The 18,477-nt window shown below is 38.8% G+C and overlaps 1 protein-coding gene across 1 annotated transcript in view; it reads left to right on the top strand.

Annotated features, from left to right (window-relative positions):
* The window catches only part of LOC111155576 (armadillo repeat containing 3), an 88,443-nt gene that overhangs the window by 37,513 nt on the left and 32,453 nt on the right, over window positions 1-18,477 (top strand). The window contains exons 8-9 of the mRNA XM_022515824.1: window positions 2,860-3,012; window positions 3,114-3,219. Coding sequence (XP_022371532.1) covers window positions 2,860-3,012; window positions 3,114-3,219 — 259 coding nt within the window. The remainder of the gene's footprint in view (window positions 1-2,859; window positions 3,013-3,113; window positions 3,220-18,477) is intronic.

Raw genomic sequence — 18,477 nt, 5'->3', positions numbered from 1 at the left:
AAATGAGAGGAGCTGTTTGCACAGTTAGAAAACTCCATTCATAAGCAGGTTTTAACAAATATTGCTCTTTATCCTGTTGTTAAGAATAATGTAACCATCAGTATTCTTTTATAACATTTTTTTTTTCTTACTTTCCATTATCATCAAACATGTTTTTAGGTTAGGTAATGCATTATCATTGCATGTCAAAAACACAGTTGAAATACACAAACACACTAACGCACAACCTTGAAGTTTTGTTTGTTGAATACTTTTTAACACGGGTCCCCACCATAGAAAGCCCAGCTCAATATGCCTTTGACCTGGCACCAGGAGGGGGAAGGTGTTAATTACCACGTTGCCACGAGGTTTATGAACTGGCATTAACATCTCAGCAGGAGCAAAGGTGGCACAACAGCAGCTTCCAAGAATGGGTGAAGAAAGCATCATCACGTGAAATTTATTTCCAGTTACAAAACCTCGTGCTTTTTATTTTAGTGATACTGCACAAATGTTATTTTTAAAGCACATTACTCTATTAGTCACATAATTACCTTCCCATCTTTATTATCTCTGTAATTAAAACATAAATACTTTACTTCTTGGCGTAGCAATTCAATGAAGGTGCTTGGTTAATACATTAATTCATCTTTTAAATCTATTATAGCCACACTGCAGTCAGCACTTTTGAGGTTTGGTGAACACAGCTGGATTTCGAGAACACTCCCAGCAGGGCTGAGAAACTAATTGCCTGCGGTATTTAGACTATTTTGAAAAATCTTTCCAATAATTGCATATATACTGTTTTTTGAATGCAACAACAGCATACTCCAAAGTTAGTCTTTACAAATTAATTTGTTTGGCTGATTTCCCTGGTAGAAATTTACTCTCAGACTGTTCTGTTTAGTAAAGTTGATTTAGAGCTTTAAATTCAGGGAAGTCTTAATTATAAATCTAAACAATTTAGGTCAGAGATTCTAGAAAACTTTCAGATCTTGTTTATTCAGGGATTACCAATCAGGACTACATATATGTTAAAACTGCAGAAGCCACATAGTTGAGATTTAACTATTAATCACAACATTTTTATAAATCAGTTCTGACCTGATTGAATTCTAATTTTAAAGGAAAGGAGCAAGGGATTAAAATGATAGGATTACTGGACATGGTTTGTAATTGGTTTAAGACAAATGACCAGAAGTGTTAGTAATTTAGCTGATGCCTGTTACGCCCAGATTGCGGGGTATCAGACGAACAAGGGCCAAAAATGCTTGCAAAAATGGTGGCATCCGAATGTGACTCTGTTTCTGTGAAGGGGGCAATTTTAAAAATTTATTGTTGGAAGAAGATAGAAGTCTTATATTAACTTTAAAGTGGAAAACCAGTTTCGATAACTTCTGAGAATATTCCTGGAAAAACAAGTTAATTACAGTATATGTACATAATGAATTACTTCCACATGCAGATGTTATATATGACCTAAATTAGTATCAGCTGTTTTTACAGAGATTTTTATTTTAACAGAATAGTATTCTCCGATGTATATCAACATCCTAAGACATGTATCACACATTCTTCTGTTTTAACCAAGTAAACTGAGTTTATGAAAGTCGGTTAATGGAGAATCAACCCTATGACAAAGTATCTTGAAGGAACTGTGAATAAATGAGCAAAAAATTATTTGTAAGCTGTTGCTTTTCAAACTAGTCTCTGGCACCTCTTACGGCATTAAAATTGAGTTTGGTTTAATATACCTTTTTTTGAGTACATGTCTTTAATAAATAGTAACTTATTTAGAATTAACTATAGAACACAGACCAAAAAATTAGGTTTTAATGTTCTAATTTAGTTTAATGTAATGTTTGCTTAGTATAATAATGAGGTTGTCATTTATTTAAAAAATGAAACAAAATCTGGAGAAAAACATTAGGGAAAAAAGAACATTAAAAATACTTTGGTTTTTCATTTAGTGTTCTATAATGGGGTAAATATCATGCTATGTACTTAGAGTCATAATTTTATTTGTTTTCAAATAAAGAAAAACATACTAATGTGTGTTTAGATTATATTGATGGTAATTTAACAATTAAATATTTCATTTTTGCTACAACAGTATGTATTGTAATGAGATAAAAATGATTATGAGATTTTGATAGAGGATTATAAATCCTTGAGACTTGGAATCATACTCTATTACTCGTTTTTACTTTCTCCTCTTCTCTCTTTTTCTCTCAAACATGTAGCATGACAGTTTGTACACCTTAGGCACCCTTCAAATACTGAGTTTTGTATTTAAAATGAAGATCGAATAAACAGGGCTTTGTCCTTAGTGTGAAGACAGCATCATGCCAGGCACATGAATGACGTTAAATAAATTCTCTCTAAATCTGAAACTTGCCTTTTTATTATTATGGAATTTTCCTTCTTTTTTTTTAAGATTTATTTATTTATTTTAGAGAGAGAGAGGGAGAAACCATGAGCAGGAGGAACAGAGGGAGAGAGATTCTCAAGCTGACTCTGTATTGAGCACACAGCCTGATATGGGGCTCGATCTCACAACCCTGAGATCATGACCTGAGCTAAAACCAAGAGTTGGAGGATTAATTGACTACGCCACCCAGGAAGTCCTAGAATTTTCTTTGCTGTGTTATTGATATCATATTAGGGAACAGGAAAAAATTCCAATAACCATAAGTCATTTTGCATAATCACTGTGTTCTAAAGGTTAAGCAGGTGTATATTTTGTTTAGTTTAGAGTCTTTGTGACTGAAGCTAAGAAATAGTTTGAACTCTTGTCATATTTTCAATGAGGAAGTAGTTACGCTTGCGTGGTTTTTGCAGCAACATTCTGAATTTTTTTTTCCTTTTGGTTTATGCAAGCCGAAAATAGAAAACTCTTTCACGAACAAGAGGTCGAGAAATGCCTTGTAGCCCTTTTGGGTTCTGAAAATGACGGAACGAAAATTGCTGCCTCCCAGGCTATTTCGGTGATGTGTGAGAATTCAGGCAGCAAAGACTTTTTCAATAATCAGGGTAAGCAAACCAGACAGACCCATTTTGAACATTTTTAGGCCACCAAACTGTTGTTTTTTTGGATGTTTATAGACTCACATCTCCCCTTTCTGCTTCTGCAGGGATTCCACAGTTAATTCATTCGCTCAGGAGTGACAATGAAGAAGTGAGGGAAGCCGCGGCCCTTGCCCTGGCTAATCTGACCACATGCAACACGGCAAATGCAAAGTGAGTACCACACAACTCCACACCGCCTCTTCTGGGGACATCCAATAGTCCAGTATGTTCTGATTGTAATATTTTGGCTTTCAAGCCATTGTACATATTCTGTCAGCTGTTCTATCTTGGATTATTCCTCAGGAACCCTCTCTTGTGGAAGATTCCAGAACAAACAGAACTGGATAGTGCTGGAAATATTAAAGACAATGCTATATAAACCTTTGATAAAACTAGAAAAAATTTAAAAGATCTGTTTTAAAATGACATGAACATTAGGCAAATCTAGAAACATTTTAGAAAGTCAGTCCAAAACAACATATTATGGGTAAATACTATGAGGAAAGATTGGAAAGGAATGTCCGCTGCATGCCAAGCACTGTGGTACATGATCTATATTCATTACAAATTTTAATTATCAAGATAATCTGTTAACAAATGAGAAAACCGAGGCTCTGCAATTTACCTAATTTTCCTGGGTATACAAATTTATTAAAATAGCTGATCTGGAAATTAAACCCAGGTCTCCTGGCCTCCAGAATCTATGTTCTTTTCTCTGCAGTAGTCCACCTTATAAAAGAGTGAAAATTTATTTTTTTTTCTTCTTAAAGATTTTATTCCTTTATTTGACAGAGAGAGAGAGATCACAAGTAGGCAGGCAGAGAGAAGAGAGGAGGGTAGCAGGCTCCCCACTTAGCAGAGCTCAGTACGGGGCTCAATCACAGGACCCTGAGATCATGACCTGAGCCCAAGGCAGAGGCTTAACCCATTGAGCCACCCAGGTGCCCCTAAAAGAGTGAGAATTTCTTGAAGGCAATTTTCATAAATAATTATTTACCCTCCCTATATCACATTTGGTATGTTTATTAGTCAGGATTCTCTAGGGAAACATAACCGATAGGACATAATATACATAGACGAGGAGGTTTATTATAGGAATTGGCTTATGTGATTCTAAAGGCCAAGAAGTTTCATGATCTGCCATCTGCAAACCTTGGAACCAGGAAAGATGGTGGTATAATTTAGTCATAGTCTGAAGCCCTGAGAGCCAGGGGAGCCAGTGTCCCAGGGCAGGAAAAGATGAATGTCTCAGCTTAGGCAGAGACCTTTCCATTTCTCTTGTTCTATTTGGACCCTCAATGGATTAGGTGAGGCCCACCCACTTTGGCGAGAGCAAACTTTACTCTGTGTACTGATTCAAATGCTAACCTCTTCCATAAAGACCTGCACAGACACACTCAAAAACAATGTTTTACCAACTACCTGCATGTTGTTTAGCCCAGTCAGGTTGACACATAAAACCCACCTTCACAATACACAAGTTATTAATTTTTGTATATTATTCCTTTGTGATATTGTGGCTAAAATCACTCTTTCTAAATTTGAAATAAATCTTCCTCCACCTCCCTCATATACTTAATCTATTTCTTACACTTTCTTTCCCTTTCTCTCCTCCCACACAAATGTTTTACAAGGCCTTATTCAATGACTAAAAAATCTAACAATGCCTGATTAAAATACAGCCAAAATGTATAAGCATCAGAATAAAATTGTTCTCCTTAAATAGCTGTAATCGTTGACATGGTAATTTCCAAAATTCAGGCTCATCATCATCTACGTGAACCACACGAATTTCTAGAATACTGAGTCATAGTAAGTGGCAATTTGAAAATAACATATTTAGTGATTGTTCCAGTATCAATGTGCTGGTGCAGAAGTCTTATCAGTGACATTAAAACACTTCTGTCTTAGGTACATTTAGATTATATAGTATCTAAAATACTTTAGTAGGCCCCCAGAGTATACAGACATTGCAATTTGATATAAGTTTGCCTGGCTTCTATCATCTCACAGTTTTATATAAAATCAGAGAAAATTAGGATGTTAAGTAGCTTCTAAAAGAGGCTGCCCCCAGTTTTTCTCTTGCAATTTAATCATCTGTTTCACAGAATTGTGTCATCTGACTATAGTTCCGTTTTGTCAACACAGAAAGGTCAGTTAACACTAAATGATGCCACACCCCTCTTTATTTTTGTAATTTATTTTTATTTTTATAAATTTCCAATTGCAGTTATTTCTTTAACCTATTATATACGGTCCATTCTGATTTTTTTGTTTTTCAATTTGTGTTTGGTTTGGGACTTGGGACATGAATGAAAGTGGTTTTATGGATATCTTTCGAGGCCTACATAGTTTTTACTTTGGACTTGCTGGGCTAAAAGATATTGAAAATAAATGTTTCTGAGAAGGAAATGGAGTAAGATTTGACATGTTTGTGTCAAATGTTAAAGACTAGAGTTGACAAAGATTCTATAGTCCACCAAAAGGAATGAAAACAAATAAGCCACATTGTCTATCTTTTTAGCAAACCTCTTATAGTAGTAATTAGAACCACAACAGAAGAGACAGCAACCATGATTGATTTTTGTTAATAAGAAGCATTTTGTACTCAGATCATCTTTAAAAACATATTAATTTAAACTCAGCATTGGTAAGTATTTCTAGCATCACATTTTAGAAGCAGGGCCTTAGATCATCTTTCCTAGCTGTGGGATAGAGGTTGGTGGGCTGAGTCATGGCTCTGCTGCTGGGGTGGTAGGACTAGGGGATGGAAAGAATGTTGCTTTTCTGCCACACCTAAGTGATAAAAGAAGGCAAAAAACCAGAGCTAATGGCTTCCAGGTGTACTGCATAGCTGTTTAGATACCTGATAATTGCTAGCCTAATTAAAAAGAAAAATTGCAGTTAAGCACTGTGAATACTAATTTTGTTTGTTAAGACAACTCTTCTCTAACATTCATATCTCTATGTGCCTATAATTCTTAAAGCCAGGGTAACTTCTGGAGTTGGAGGCCCATTTCATGAATTGAGTTTTCTCTGGTGTGTTATGATTTCATCTAATGCTGATATAATTTCCTTAATGTAACAACGGATTTTTGCCTGGAAAGTTGTGGGTAAATAAAAATTTTCTAAGTTAAAGGAAAAAAAAAAATCAACCAGAGGAAAGAAAAATATACTTTGTGTTGACTCTTTTTGTAAAATTGATAAATGCTTTTAAAAAATAAAATATTTTCACAGTCTAAAAATAGAATTTTTAGCTTTGCGCAGTGGCAGTATCGTAGCCAATGAGGTTTATCCAAGGCGCGATTATTGCTAATTAAAAATAGAATTTTATACAAATTTATAATCTAAAATACCTGTAGTCAGATTTTCACTCATCTTGCTTTCTTAAGAAAGAAAACACCCATATGCTAGAGAATGGTAAGACGATGAGTAATTTTGCTAGCAATGACCAATAAATAGCCACATCATCCATACCCCTTTCTACTTTAATTATAAATAATTAAATTTATTGGTGCCAAAAGATTTTGCCTCATTGGTATATTCTCTGTGAATGAGGATTCTTAGATGCTCAAGTTTTCCATATATTTGAAAATTCTTTATAATCACAACTTTTTTAAAAAATTCATAATGCATTTGAATTAAAATCTGAAATCCTTCCCTCCAATTTTTGAAACGGATCATACTGTTTTTAGACTTTTGCAGGGGAGGGTTATGGTTGCCATTTTGAGCTGATGGCCCTCATGTGCTCCAAGGTGGTGGTGTAGGGAGGGTAGATGCTTGCCTCACTCCGAGTGTGGCCTTCTGGTGGGTGTGTGACCTTTTGGGTGTTGATGCGTTTTGTTGACTCCTAATTGGCAGCCTGTCAGTATGAATTTTCACTACTGTCTATAGATCTGATTGGCAGGACTGATCCTGCCAAAATTCTCCTCAAATCCCTCCTTTCAGTCAGTTGAAAGCTTGGATACCAGGTAACTGAGCTTTATCAAATTTTATATAACAGCCACAAGTAAGGACCTGAGACCTCTTCTCCAAGTGGTGTTTTGGTCCTCAGTGACCATTTCTTCCTTTCTTTTTCCCTCCTTCCCTCCCTTCTTTCCTTTTCTTTCTTTCTTTCTGATAGTGCTCATGTATATTCTGAATATATGAAGTTTCCAGGTATTTGAGTTATATAGACAATTGAGACTGTACTTAAAAAACAATAATAATCTAATAGACACAAATCCCTTTGCTCACAAATAAGCCAGTATTGGGGAGTAAAATAATGAAAGGTGAAGTAGGTCATAAAAACTTTTCTGGAAATACGTACAACTTCCAGGAGTATTTTGCGTCAGGCCTTATGGATGGACTGGTCTCAGTGCAAGGAATATTCTTGGCCCCAGAATGCCCATGGCTCTCTCCTCCTTCAAGTCTGCTCAAATGTCACCTTCTTAAAGAGACCCACCACGACCACAGTGTTTACAGTTGTACCCAGACACACTTTTTTTCAAACCTTCCCTGCTGCCCCTTTTCCGTAGCACTTATGATTTTCTAATACACTATGCGACTCACTCATTATGTTTGTTATTTATTTTTTGTCCCCAACCCTTCTCTGACCAGCACCCATGAAGGAAGTGCCTTTGTCTGTTTAATTCACGGATACTTCTCAAGCATCTAGAATAGTGCCCATGGCAGAGTAGGCATTTGGGGGAAGTGGACCTACCACAAATATAATGGAAAGCAACAGGACAGCGAAAAAACAGTTCTGACATCAACCAATGCCCATAACCTCCAACAGAAAGTGATCATTTTACGTGCTCATTTTTACATAATTTGAATCACAAAAGCAACAGTGGAAACTCACCTCTAAGAGTTTCCTAGTCATATTTTTCATTCTTTATTATCTTCGGGGTAAAAATCACTTAAAGTGGATAAAAACACAAAGGCCACGAACACAAATAAAAACAATAGTTTGGAGGTGTAGGAAAAAAAGGACAAGAACAGCGAGATTCACTTAAAGTGATAGGGGAAAAGAAAAAGTAAAATTATTTTTTTAAGTGAATAAATAAAAAGCAAAAAGGCTGAGACAAGCCCATAGGAAGAAGTAGGTGAAAATAGAAACCAGAGAGCAATAATGAATTTTTATATAAAAATGTAACCCATTGGGGTGGCTGGTGATTCCATCAATTAAGCATCTGAGTTTCAGCTCAGGTCATGATTTCAGGGTCTTGAGATCAAACCCTGCATCAGTCTCTGCTCTCAGCAGGGAGCATCGTTGAAGATTCTCTCCCTTTCCCCCTGCTCCTCCTCACCAGCCCCCCAACCCCTGGCTCACATACATGCGCTCTCTCTCTCTCTCTCAAAATAAACAAATCTTTTTTAAAAATGTAACCCATTTAGTTACTCTGGACACTGTTATCCTTTCTTGGTTCACTGCTAATCTTTCTGACAATTCTCAATTTATAATACTTTTTGGAAAGGATAAAGTTGTTGATTTTTGATGTAGGAAATACCATTTCAGCGAAATTTCATGTGATATTTACCTTGTACTCTTCTATCCAGTTATTCATATCAAAGCTGTACATTATTTATGCAGATATCTAGAGAATTATTGTTGGTTGACATTCTTCTGGGGGGCAGACTCTACATTTTACAAGAGTATTTTAAACTGTTAATTTATAACATCACTGCCATCTGTTGGACCTGATCAGAATTAGTTTTTGAGTTATCCTAAGAATAAAAAGAGTTCGATGTTTTTCGTTTTCCTTGCCAACACTCAGTAAATTTTGGCTATTAGTAAACTATGAAAAGATTAGAAAATAGTAGGGTTGGTGACTAGATCTCAAAAGATATAGTTATTTTAGGAAATAAGACAATGAATAAAATGGAAACATAAAGGGCGCCTGGGTGGCTCAGTGGGTTAAGCCTCTGCCTTCGGCTCAGGTCATGATCCCAGGGTCCTGGGATCGAGCCCCGCATCAGGCTCCAGAGAGCCTGCTTCCCCTTCTCTCTCTACCTGCCTCTCTGCCTACTTGTGATCTTTCTCTCTGTCAAATAAATAAATAAAATCTTTAAAAAAAAAATGGAAACATAAAAAGTAATAATACAATGAATACCCATAGATAAGTAAGTACAAATTGTGGTTTTGCTGTAGAAAATACATAATCCAGTCTCTGTTGTTTATTCATAGATCATACAACTCCCGCTTTTTCATACTCCTTACTTCCATGTTCTCTCCATGAAGAACTGAGTGATTTCACTCAGGCTGAGAGACCTTCTTATCTCCATTTCTTTATTTTTTGATTTCTTATACCCCTTCTTGGCTTTCCACAACAGTGACTTAAGTAAGTTAATTCTAAATGACAGCGCATATAGTGGTTACTTAAACAAACATAAAGTTGATTGATGGCTGGGCCACTGCAGGCCTCCACAATATGAGAGACAGAGCCCACCTCTCCCCCACTTCCCCTCCTCTTCCTCCTCCTCCTTCTCTTTTTAAAGATTTTATTCATTTACTTGAGAGAAAGAGATAACAAGAGAGAACACAAGCAAGTGGAGAGAAGGAGAAGCAGGATCTCTGGTGAGCAGGGAGCCCAAAGCAGGGCTCGATCCCAGGACCCCAGGATCATGACCTGAGCTCAGGGCTCAGGTCACTTAACTGACTGAGCAACCATGGGGCCTCTAGAGACAAAGCTCTTCTGTAAGGACCCATCTGCTTTTGTGTGACCTACGGTGAGGACCACAGCAAAGGAAATGAGGAGATGAGTAAGGAGTACACCTCAAAGGGATTCCAGAAAGAGACAAAATGTCCCCAAATTATATGGATGTGTATTTGAGTACTTCGGGAACTTTTGAATGTTCTTTATTATCTATGGATAACCTGTCATTTTGTATTATCAGTATTAATATTTCTCTTCACTAATTTAGAAATAAAGCATTGACAGAATGGTAGAATTATTCCTGGCGCACCATGCCTAAGGAAACCATGTAAGGTGTAGAGAAACCATTTAGAAGGTATGCCACGTACAGAACTTTATACAGCCCTTCCAGAAAAGGCAGAACTTCATCCATTCACCATGACCCAACTCCCTGTCAGTCACTGGGCATGGTCAGGGGAAAGCCTGACTCTAAGTCATTTCTTGGAAAGTTAAATCTCCCTAGTATGTATAGAAAGCACTTTTCAAAGCTTTTTTTTTTCTCCCTTTCTCACCCCATTAAATAGAGTTGGTGGAAAGTAATATATTTGTATATTTATTTTTACAAATATTTCTTTTGATTTGTAAACTTAAGTATATAAACTAATGCTATATCTTAGAATTGGTTATATTGTGCTCTCAAGGCTAATGTGCACTGAATGAGGACAGGCACTTTGAAGGAGAAAGAAAGTCTCCCCTAAAGTTGGCAAAACACCACAAGCTTCACTTCCAGCTCTGTTCCTCTATAGGAGAGATGGAATGTACAGCTCTGAGATGGCTAGAGTGGTGTTTTCTTACTCTTTGAAAATAAATTCTACTATCTGTTCTAGAGCATACTTCTTTTTAAAAAAATTTTTTTTAAATTTTTTGAGATTTTATTTATTTGAGAGAGAGAGAGAACAAGAGGGCAGAGAGTCAGAGGGAGAAGCAGACTCCCCACTGAGCAGGGATCCTGATGCAGGACTCAATCCTGAGACTCCAGAATCATGGCCTGAGCCAAAGGCAGATGCTTAACCAACTAAGCCACCCACCTGCCTTTAGAACATGCTTCTTGGCCAAAGCACACAGATACACTTAGAGTAAACCATCTCGTCACTTTGAATACTTTGCTATTAAAGAAACATCCACTGTAGAACTAATCCACTGTGATTTACAAAATTAAAATTCAGTCTTGTGAAAAATGCAAACTCATGTTATAGACTTCATGTCTCGGCTGTGTTTATATATAGCCAAAGCTATACAGTTACTGTCTTTGTTGCCTAAGGGTTTTTCACCAGTAAAATGTTTCCAGAGCTCCGGTTTCCCTGTGAACCGTGAAGGGAACTATGTCTTCATACTGACCCCTAGTGGTCATTGAGGAGGAAGTTGGGGGGATGGGCAAAAAAGGCAACGGAAAGAGCTTTGTATTGTCTTGAAAGGCACACTAATTTAATTTGAAACGCTCTCTGATGCGTCTAAAATAATATTTTAAAACATTAAAATATTGTCTCATAAGCATTTCATTTTGTTGCTTTTGAGGAGAGAATATTCTACTGCTAAATGTGTGTTAATAGACGCTTGCGTTTGTCTTTGGTCCGTTTTAAGGTGCAGGCACTTTAAAATGTTTTGACACGTGCCTTGCTTGGGTGACTGAATAGCTGCGGTGCTGTATAACCATATAGATTAATAGATTTGCTTGGGGGGCGCCTGGGTGGCTCAGTGGGTTAAAGCCTCTGCCTTCGGCTCAGGTCATGGTCTCAGGGTCCTGGGATTGAGCCCCGCATCGGGCTCTCTGCTCAGCGGGAGCCTGCTTCCTCCTCTCTCTCTCTGCCTGCCTCTCTGCCTACTTGTGATCTCTGTCTGTCAAATAAATAAATAAAATCTTTAAAAATAAAATAGGTATGCTTGTGCAGCATAGTTAATCACATTGCTATTGTAGTCTCTCTAGAGCTGATTTTTTGCTCTTGACTTTATATAATAGAAAAGATTGTTTTGTTTTGAAATTCTCATTAGTATCACTTTGTTGTAAGATGCTACCTCCTTTGGGGCACCTGGGTGGCTCACTGGGTTAAGCCTCTGCCTTCGGCTTAAGTCATGATCTCAGGGTCCTGGGATAGAGCCCTGCTCAGTGGGAAGTCTGCTTCTCCCTCTCTCTCTGCCTGCCTCTTTGCCTACTTGTGATCTCTGTCTGTCAAATAAAAAAAAAAAAAAGAGATGCTACCTCCTTTGAATTAGAATGCTCACAATATGAGCATCCTACTAGATAACTGAGTTAGTTTCATAAGCTTTTAGAAAATTCAGTTTTGTATAAGGATATTTTAAACTTTTGTATTAAGGATGATATCTCAAAGAACTTAAAGTGTTTATTTACTATTTTAAAAGGTTGCTGAAGTTAATAGATCAAATAAATGGGAAGAGTCTTTGTAGTAAATTTATTCTTGTATATTTATTCTTGTATTATTTCCATTCAAGTTTACTGAATGGATACTTTTCCTTTCTACCTGTTAGCACCTTGATAGGGGAGTTCGAGGGAGTTGAAACTCCTAGTCTCCACTCCAGCAACTTTTCTCTCTCTGCCTCCTGCTCAGTACCTGAGTCTGAACTTCTCCAGATCTTCACCAAAATGCTGTTCTTTGCTTTCCTGATGTCTTTGAGTTCTAGACTGGACCAGCCAGGCCCCTCTGGAGGGGTGAGTCTTCATTTCCTCCTTTCCTTCCTACACTCCCTCCACTTCTCCCAGTTTCCTTTCCATTATCCTTCCTCTCCTTCCCTCTTCTTCTGTAAAGAGAATAAGGAAAACTGAAAAAAATATATCCAGTGGTTAGTAAGAATTCCCGACTATGCTACATATCAAAATGGCTTGCCTCATTTCTCATTCCCCGGCTGCTTCTTCTTCTTCTTTTTTTTTTTTTTTTTTCTAGAAAACCTCATACTTTTTAAAGCTTCAGAGATGGATGATTGTAAAAGAGGTTATAGACTAAACGTCAGACCACCAGACTTTTAATCCTGTGTTGGTTGACCGACTTGCCTCACGAGCAAATCTTAATCTCTCTATATGTTGTCTTTCTTAACTGTAAGACAAAGAAAAGCAAGCCTAGACTATCTGTTGTATTTTGGGCATCTACTAATGACCCTCTATCCAGCATCATAAGGAGTCTTGAGCGCAACTTCCACTAGGAACTAGTTGGAATCATCCTTTACCACTTTTATCATTTTATCACAGAGGTGAAGGAAGTTACAAGTTTAACTTTCTTTTGTAACTTTCACCGTTACTTGGGGGTTCTTATGTCTAGGCGCTGTTCGAGGCTGCAGGGAAACTGTAGGGAGCACATGGAAGGTTCCATCAGACTGCTGTCATGAAACCTACACTTCACACAGTCAGGCCATAGGGAGTAACTTTAAGAAGGTAATTTCAGAAGTGATAACAGTATCAATTAAATACAGCAGCACAATGTCCTAGAGAGGAGCATGCATGACACTGGGTTTGTGAAAAGGGTCAGGGCCGATGACATAAAGCTCGTCCAAGACAGCCTCTCCGAAGAAGTGCCATTAGAGCTTCTGAGAGAATAAGGCAGCTCGGCAAGTGCCTTGGGTTCTTCTGTGCTGTCTCATGAAAGCAGGTGGCGTCCTTGTTATTTAGTGAAGAAAATCAACATGGTACCCCTAATTACCTAGGGATTGCGTCACTTGTCTCATACAGATGCATAAATAGACCGATTTCCGGGTTAACAGAAACATTCGGTAGCTGCAGAAGCCATTTATTATGAGTATTCCAACACCTTGACCATTATTCCTGTTGTATCAGGAAACAAGTCAGCCTTGTGAAATGAAGACGGTGGTTCTTTCCTGATGGCAGCTAGTTCATTATTGGCAGGCAGTCCAGCTTTTGAAACAGAAGGTGGCGTGTACGGAAGAGAAGTATTGCGATTGAACGGAGAGGTCAATAAGGATTCCACGTCACTTGTAAGAAAATTACATTTGATTTCCCTAGACTTTGATTGACTGCCTTATAACTGGTAACAAAAACCTGCACGCTGCTTGTGGAAGTGCTCGGTTAGCCTCTTTGCAACTGCCGCTCTCTCTTTAGAAACCATGATGTCACAGCCAGCTAGAGAACAGCACGCTCCAAAACTCTCAAAATAATGCCACAGAGATACATCAATATGAGAGAAACGATTAGGTCACATACTTTAAAAAAAAAAAATTATTATTTTTTTTTTTTTTGCGTTTTCCCTATTTTGCTATAGGATGTAAAACTGCTTGCATTTGTTTTTGTGGCTGGGTTTTACTTTAATAATTGCATGCTACTTTAAAAAAAATCCTTCATTTTAAGCATTCACCTACAATTAATTGTGATCCTCTTCCTTAACTACTGATAAGTTTCTTTAAATAAGATTTCTTTAAAAGGAGAAAATTCTCTTGGCTACTTTTGTCAGTCCTGGAGTTCAGCCAGAGTTGGGGACAAACATCCCATTCTCCCGCCACCGTGGGGCTGCGCCGGGGTCAGAGTTGTTTCGGATGTACTCAGAAATTGATCAATTTAACGAACACACTTGACTTTTTGGATCATTTCTTTTGTTGAAAAATTGGCTGGAACGAGAGTCAGGAATCCTGCTCCCAGCATTCCAAATCTGGCTGTGATAACCAGGAGACCCGTTTATCATCCCTGCCAGCGTCCCGTCCCCACGCACCTGTGTAGACTCAGGGGGAGCCGGCAAGGCTCAAACATGCCCCACCCTCACCCCGAGTCTGCTGCCTAAGTACCTCTCCTGACCACTTGCACCAGGTCTGTCGCCAACACGCCTTCCTCGGTGTGACAAACCTCGCCGAGACATATGAAAAGTCAGGCTGGTGGGAATGGTTGTAATTACTGTTAACAAACAATGTTCTGATTGCCAATATTACCATCTGTTTCATCGGGTTCCACAGATTACCCTGTATGTGGGCTCTGTTAAACAGATTTCGGTCCTGCCCAAGGTCACCCTTGATTCATGTAACCAGCCTTTGCCGATGGGTTAAATGGGATCTCCACACCGCAGCCAGGATTTTCTGAGAACTACCGAAGAGGGTCACCTGGTGACACCACCCAGATGAATGGAGCCGCCCACGTCTGCAAAGACAAAACGGGGACATCCTTTGGTTTATAAATGGACATATCCCTAAGACGTGTTCTAAAGTGTAAGATGTTATTACCTAAACTCCATATAAAAATTCCTTCATTAAATTAGGGAAGAGTTGGGGTTGGGGAGAGCTGCTGTAAGTGCTCCAAGCAGAGATCTCAATTCTTTGGGGTCCTGTGCCTTCTTCTTCTTCTTTTTTTTTTTTTGGTCCTGTGCCTTCTTGAAACCGTAAAGCGGAACTGGGTATTTTCCCCTCACCCTCCCTCGACTCCTCCTGAGGTTTTCTTCATCGCTCCCCTTGAGTGGAGTCAAGTCACTTTATATATATTGATCTTCTCAGCACTGGGGATATAAATAAGACTCAAGACGTGGGGACTGGGGGTAGATATAGCAAGAGGAAGGAGTGAGTAACAAGGAGAGGTGGGGATGGACAAGAATGACCGCAGCGGAAGGGGCAGCTGAGTGGGTTCTGAAGGGCGAACTACGGTTCCCCTGGGAAAGGGATGTGGACAGGTAGGACCAGGCCTTTCGGGCAGAGAAACCATGAATGCAAAGACACACAGACACGAAATCGTATAGTATTTTCAGTGAGCCGTAAACAGACACTATGTGTGTACAGTCATTGTATTTTTCCTTAACCATATTCTTAGTGCCCCTCCTCTAAGTGCTTTTTCACTGTGGGGCTCAGGGATTCAACCAAAAAGCCTTGTGGTCAGTCCTTTACACAACAAGCTTCTGTAACAGAATATTTCAAGATCGTTGCCATTCTGTGGGACCCTTTGTGCCAAAACAGCATTTTTTTAAAAATGTATATATGTTTCGCAAACAAATAATCTTGAGCTCGTGGGGAAAAGAGACCTGGTATCTAGTTTGGGGCTCAAGATATGCTAACTTGGGGATGAGGCACTTGTGCTGAGCTTGGCAAGGTGATTGGGAATTATCAGGAGGAAGAGTTCATCGGGAAGTTAAGAACGGCGGGTGTATGAGAATACCCAGGGATAAGCCAGAGCCTGGCGTGTTGCGGGTTGCCAGAGAGGCCCTGAGCACAAAGCCATGGGGACAGGTGAGGGGGGTGTGGGCCGGCAGGGGAGGCAGGTGGGCTCATGTAGGGCCTCAGAAGCCATGTGGGAAATTTAGGGCTTCATCCTGAGCAATGAGAAACCAGAAACATTTTATTTTTTTTCAAAGATTTTATTTATTTATTTGACAGACAGAGATCACAAGTAGGCAGAGAGGCAGGCAGAGAGAGAGAGGAGGAAGCAGGCTCCCCGCTGAGCAGAGAGCCCGATGCGGGGCTTGATCCCAGGACCCTGGGACCATGACCTAAGCCAAAGGCAGAAGCTTTAACCCACTGAGCCACCCAGGTGCCCCCAGAAATATTTTAAAGAGGGGAGAAATCTGATGATGTATATAATTATAATCATCTGGTAATTATTTTAAAAGATTCTTTTGGCTGTAAGCTGGAGAAAGGATCGGGGGGGGTGGGGGGAGGAGAGACCTGTTAGAAGAGCACATCAATTCACAAGGGGTTGATGGAATGGATTCGATCGAAGAGACGGAGCTGGAGAGAAGAGAGAGATTCGAGAAATAGGGAGGTGGAAAAGAGTCAGGACTTGGTAATAAATTGGTTACACACGACATGCCGAATTTCACTTCTGTTTACATACATCAACTGATATAAACAGATGTTTTTATACTTTTCCATATTTGGGTTTTAGTTCATTTTTTTTGAAATGTACATTTTAAACTCTTACTTGATGAAACTCCAACTGATGGAGGTTCACGATAGTAAGAATCAAAATATTTTCAGATTATCATGATGACATATGGCCCTATAATTCTGGATTTTGTAACAAAGCAGTTTGACTTCTGTCCCGTTTATCTGGATAATGCCATACTATCTAGGAAACAGAAATGTGTTTTTAAAATATGACAGGCTCCAGCCTGTGTACATTATCAGACACAGAGAAAAATAAAACAGAATGTCTTGGGTTTAAAACACAGAATTAATGCGATTCTTTAAAAAAAAAAAAAAAGGAAATTCTGTGCTCTATTTCTATAATGAAATGAGGTTTTTTTTTTTTTTGTAAGAATAATAGCTTGATTTTTTTTTCACCATAATAACTTAATTTCGCTTATGCTTTTTACACCTAACCAGACGGCACACAGCACATTACGGGCAGGTTTGTATACACAGTGCAGCTCGTTCTCCCAGCTGCATGTGTGCGATCTGTCTTTCGGTGCTGGAAGTTATGTTCAATTTAGTAAAAGCTATATTCCACTGTGTACTAGAATCTCCCGTTTCTTAAACAGCTAGGGTTTTGTGTACTTCTCCTTATTGGCTCATAAAGAGCACAGAAAAGAGCAGAAGGTAGAGATAAAAATGAACCAAGGCAAAATACGTCTTTGTCCAGGAGAGAGGAGGAAGCAAACACAAGCACAAAGGCAGTGAGCAGAGATGCATCTGGTAAATATTCTGGGAGCTTGCAGCCTGTTTTTTGTTTTGTTTTGTTTTGTTTTTTAATAAATAAGAGAAATCAAACAACAAAGTGTGATCCTATGTATTCACTTAAATTTTCCAGAAAACCCGTGAAGCATACAAAAGACACAGCCCTGGAGAACGTACTGGTAGGCGCTTTCCTACAATACTTGCAGCTTCTAACATGGTTGCAATGAAACACCTCCACTGTATGCTCCTCCCTGATTCTCCAGGACGCTTTAAAAAGTGAACATTGTCAAGGGAAAAATCACTAAGTGACAGAGGAATCGTGCCTTCTAACTGAGGCATGTTTCCAGTGGTTACGAAGTACAAAGTATTTTGGTTGAAGGGACTGATTGCATTCAGTACATGAAAAATAAGTCAAAGAAATTAAACAATTTTTAATAGGTTTATGTCTATATTAATTAGAAAATATGCATAACTTAAAATTCTTGCTGGCAGTTTTAAAAAATTCAATATTTAAGCTCTAAGTACAAAATATGAGAAGTTTCTGAGAAACTAATGTACTAGTGCCTCCAAATTTTTCCTTATTCATACAATCAAATGACCCCTGTTTGATTAATAGTAGGAGAGAGCATGGAAAGTAAAATTATCTTGAGTGTTTATTTTGTCCCCTAGGAAAGGAGGGCAAATGCTGGCCCTCAAGCTGTCATAGTGAGATACAGGCAGGCCCTTCCTATATTTTTATAGAAACAAACTTTGGTTACAGGTCATCTAACCAATTTTTAAAGAGATGCCTTCCCCGGAAAGAATGGGAGACCCCACAGGAAGGATTAAATATGTACCAAGGACTATGGGAAGAAATGGAAACAAACTCTGACTTTGCCTTCATAGCAATCTAGTGTGTTTTCTGGATGGATGTAGTCAAACCAGGGGTGGGAGCTGCCTTCAGGGTTAACACCAACAGAGCCCAGCATTCCCCAGAGTGGCCGCCTTCATTGGTCATTTCATCCCGGCCCAGTAGCTGCTGTTCGGTCCACTTCAGAGCTGGTCTGAGTGCCAATCACAGCTTCCTTTCTCCCTGGCGGCTCTTCATTTACATTGTGCCCTCTCTCAGACAGTTGTGATAACCTCTAATCTCGAGATTGTCACTTCTCCTTCACAATCAGCAAATGTGACTACCGAATTAAATTTAATTATCAGAATATTCATCATA

This window comes from Enhydra lutris, unplaced genomic scaffold (genome assembly GCF_002288905.1).
Source record: "Enhydra lutris kenyoni isolate GAN:26980312 unplaced genomic scaffold, ASM228890v2 scaffoldscaffold42, whole genome shotgun sequence".
Classification (NCBI taxonomy): Eukaryota; Metazoa; Chordata; class Mammalia; order Carnivora; family Mustelidae; genus Enhydra; species Enhydra lutris.
This window is presented reverse-complemented; position numbering and strand designations above follow the sequence as displayed.